We start from the raw sequence: 4348 nt of genomic DNA, 5'->3' as shown, positions 1-4348 counted from the left end.
TTTTAGTCTATCAGTGGTAGCGTTACCACACGATCGTTTTTTGCCAAGGCCAGTATCCACTGGTACAATTTCATGTGTTTTTTTACAGTCTCAAGTTCTAATGACAGGGGAAAGTTATCAATTTCACGGACAATTCTATCAGAAGAAAGTATGTGCGCGTGCACCTTTTCCAATAAATTATCATGTTTTTGTTAGATTTTATAAAGATAAATTGAACACACACGTGAAAATTTTTCCATTATTTTGACACTCGAATACTTTTTGTCAAAAAGTGAAGTTTGAAACAAAAATATTGTAACATAACAATTTTTGCCATTTCTTAACTTGTATGACAGTAGAACAATCAAAAGGATGTTAAATCACATGTAGAATATTATCTACACGGCAACATTATTTACGTGAAATAAGAAATTTTGTGGGATTTCAACACTATCAATTAAAATATTTTAACTAAAATAACTCAAAATAATATTTTTGATTAAATGTCAACCACAAATAGTTTAGTAGCATGGCTTAAAGTAGTTTTCAATATGTCAGTTGAAGTCACAGAGACATTCTTAAACGCCTTTGATAATTTCATAAACTTGTTTTATACATTTTCAAAATAAAATTTAAATAATATTTGATCAATATTGTAATCGAGATCATGTTTTTATAGCATTCACAACGAAAGAAACGTAAAGAGAGACAAATGGAAACTGTGTACCTGTTAGGGTCATCAACAAGTTCCAAAGTCGTTATAAACGTCTATCCAGGAGATAAATGTTTGAGAATCAAATCCACGAAACACAACGTGAGCAGAAAAAAAAGAATACACAAAAGAACAATCGGTTCAGGAGTTTATCAAACTTTTTCTCGTGTATACCCTTGTCCCCAGCGGCTACCTGCCATGGCAGGTCGCAAAAAAAAAATACTATAGCTAAAATATTTACTCTTCTTTATTACACATACTTCGACAACATTATAAAATGTTAATCTTAGCTTTATCATTCCACCTTATGCGGTCGCGTGCCTACACATATTTACATTTTTCATTCTACTCATAAATTATCTCAACTAAGTTCCAAAACTAACTCGAAGTGCCATCACTCTCAATTCAAGTCAAATGTAACAATTTTAAATGTCATGAGTGTTTAATGATCAATAGAGGCGAATTTTACTTTTGGGACAAGAATAAAAGTCATTTCCATATTTCAATTTCTATAAAGAACTTTTTTAATATATATCATCATATACGTTGTAGGTACATTATTTTTATATAGAAAAAATACCTATTTTTACAAGTATTAAGTACCAAGGTTGGCCACAAATACATACAAACGAAAAAAAACAACAAAACAAGTAAAAAACAGGAATAAAACCATTTTGGCATCGTGTCTGCATCCTTTTAATAATATTTTTCAATAAATTACTGTGTGGGACCTAGGTCTGCGAGTGCGGCCCGGTCGGACTCGGTCCTACAACAACTACATGGACGCTAGTCTGCGCGTCTGAAAACCAGCGCATCGCAACACGCGCCGACACAAAAATAACTTTTCAATTTATACAGAAATCAAATCACTTCGTGCAATATTTTAATCACACTGTCATACTTAATTTGTTTTTTTGGCGAGATTAACATTTTTACATGAAATGCAATGGGATTCAGACGCACAAACAGCACTGTGGCCATTCCGAGCCCGGCCGGCGCTTCGTGCTACGAACGCGGCTCTCGCACTCAATCGTTTCGTTAAACACTTAAAATAAAAATTGCACCTATTGACTCACTCGTATTCCCTTACAAAACGAAGCTTCGACCCGATTCATATTTTTTACTCTCCTTTACTAATCATAAATTTACAGTAATAGCAACAATTTAAATTTAATCCACACCACAATGACTCCCTACGACAGGTAGGCATGTATGAACATCGTTAATTTATAATATCTATAAATAAATTCGATGAAATCGTCCTTTACAAAAATGAATCGCGCGCACTCCTCGCCGTCGGCGGCGACGGCGCGCGGCCGTCGGCCAGTGTGGCAGACCGGTCAGTGTACGGTGTAAGAGTACTTACCGCTCGCCGCGCCGCCAACACGAGGGTGCCGCGCAACGAGACGCCGGGCTCTTCCTCCGATTAAGCTCTTATTTATCAATTAGACTATCTATCTAGAACGGCGTTCACTCCGAACCTCGGCGTTTTAAAATATAAACGATTACTGGCTTCGATCTTAACTACTCACATAATTAATCAATGACTTCACTGAAATTAAAGAACTTAAACATAGCGTTCACGGTTCCGCCGCCGAATATGTACAGGGGCGGCGGCGGTTCACTGCGCGGGCACGTCCAGGCCTGGCGCTATGTACACTTATGTACAGAGGTATCCCGCGGGCGGGGGCGCTAGTGCGGCTCCGCATAGTAGGGCCGCGGCGGCGCCCACGGGGCGAACTGTTAGTGTGCGGCCAAGGTGTGCGCGCCCTGCGGCAGCCCGTGCTGCGGCGACAGCCCTGGCGGCGAGTGCGAGTGCTGCAGCGGCGAGCCGTGGACATCTCCGTGGCCGTAGTGCGCGTGGCCCATGCCCTCCATCATCTCTCCTCCCAACGTGTTCGGGGGCGTCATTCGTTTCTCTTTCTGCCTTCTATTACAGAACCAAACTCGAACCACCTCTTTTTCCAGCTGCAAACTATCCGCTAACGACGTGATCTCCTGCGCTGATGGCTTTGGCTGTTTGTGGAAGTGCTGCTCCAACGCCCCCTTCACTGACACTTCTATCGACGTGCGCTTCTTTCTTTTCCTGCCTTGTGCAGCTATTTTGTCGATGCTCGTTGGACTTCCCGTCGTTGAATCTGCCTCTTCTAGCCATTTTTGGAGTAACGGTTTGAGCTTACACATATTTTTAAAACTGAGCTGTAGCGCCTCGAACCTGCAGATCGTAGTCTGCGAGAACACATTTCCATATAAAGTTCCGAGCGCCAAACCTACGTCTGCTTGCGTAAAGCCTAATTTTATACGGCGCTGTTTGAACTGTTTGGCGAAGGCCTCTAGGTCGTCACTGGTAGGAGTGTCCTCCTCCGGTTGATCGCGTTCTAATGCGTGGTGATGATGCAGGGGATGCGGCGAGGGCTGCACATCCCGCAGCATGTGGTGCTGATGCATGGGCATGGGGTAGCCGCCGTGTAAGGCCACAGGGGAGCCGGCGCCGTAGTGCGGGCTGACCACGGGCGCGTGCCAGCCGTGGCTGTGCTGCAGGCGGTGATCGTGCGGCCCCGGCGGAGGCTTGACGTCCGGCTGGTGCGCGTGCGAATGGTGCTGATGCATGGACCAGGGGTCGGCCGGCGGCAGCGACGCCCAGGGGTTGCTAAGCACGGGCGCGCCCGGCGACGGCGATCCTCCTGTCTGCAGATGATGCTGATACTTCATGTCCGCGGGCTCGGCGCTCCGCGGCGACGCAGCGTGGTACCCGCCAAGGTTTCCGAGGTCCATCTCGGCGGGCATGTACGTGGTCGCCGCCATGGCGCCGTACCTCAAATCCACGGTGGACGGCGTCTTGCCGGCTCGAAGGCTCTCGAGCCTTCAACTGGCGTACGTTTTCGCGAAAATAGCGCGGATATCGCGCAGCGCTGCGGTAGCGGAGGCCACCTCACATCACCGTGAAAGAATTCGAGCGACATGCGCGTGCGTGCGCGTCGGCAGCACGGAGCGGACTGTGGGGCGACGCGGAGTTGCGCGCGCCCGCCACTCGCAGGGGGGGATGGCCCCGCCCACCGCCCGCTAATGACGATGTAATTGCGCCGCCCCGCGTCCCCTCTCGCCCCGCGGGCACCGTGCACCCTCCCCGCGCGCCGTTGACCCCCCGCACGAGCCCTGTTCGGAAAATTCTGCGCGGTAGAGCGCTCGCACTGAACTCTACGTCACCTGACGGGAAACGCTACGGCGACCGACGGCTCACAATATTGGCATATAATTTGACTTGTCTTGAAAAGATGTCTTCGTCTTGGAATGTTTACAAATATCTTGTTAAGTATATTGGAATAAATATTATTGAATTCTTTATTTATATTACAAATTTGTCGAAAATGACTATATTAAATTAAAAACACTGAAACTGTTATCCGAAAACGTACTTATTATAAGCAAAATGTGGCAATTTAATATGAAAACACCAGTTTAAAATCCCGAGTCCCGTGTCCCGGACATTGCGTCCCGTCCATTAGCGACGTGTAGACAGGATTCCGCGACTGACAAGTAAAAACTCTTACTTCGTTAAGTACTGCATTGCTCGCTGTATGTTGCAGCGACTTCAGCTACCTACATATCAAGACTTTTCGACATTTGTTTTAGAAAAAATAGTTTGTATGGTCAATC

General features: G+C 45.9%; 1 protein-coding gene across 1 annotated transcript; it reads right to left on the bottom strand.

Annotated features, from left to right (window-relative positions):
- Positions 1–920: 920 nt before the first annotated feature.
- On the bottom strand, positions 921–3705 carry vvl (ventral veins lacking). Its single transcript, XM_053746455.2, has one exon. It carries the CDS (start codon positions 3494–3496, stop codon positions 2435–2437), a length of 1062 nt encoding a protein of 353 aa, XP_053602430.1. The 5' UTR covers positions 3497–3705; the 3' UTR covers positions 921–2434.
- Positions 3706–4348: the final 643 nt, after the last annotated feature.

The sequence above is a fragment of the Plodia interpunctella genome, chromosome 6 (genome assembly GCF_027563975.2).
Source record: "Plodia interpunctella isolate USDA-ARS_2022_Savannah chromosome 6, ilPloInte3.2, whole genome shotgun sequence".
Lineage (NCBI taxonomy): Eukaryota > Metazoa > Arthropoda > Insecta > Lepidoptera > Pyralidae > Plodia > Plodia interpunctella.
The sequence above is the reverse complement of the archived record's forward strand: the minus strand, read 5'-3'. Positions and strand labels throughout refer to the sequence as shown.

Coding starts and splice junctions, on each gene's coding strand:
- vvl (XM_053746455.2), bottom strand. CDS start 3,496: ATGGCGGCGACCACGTACATGCCCGCCGAGATGGACCTCGGAAACCTT.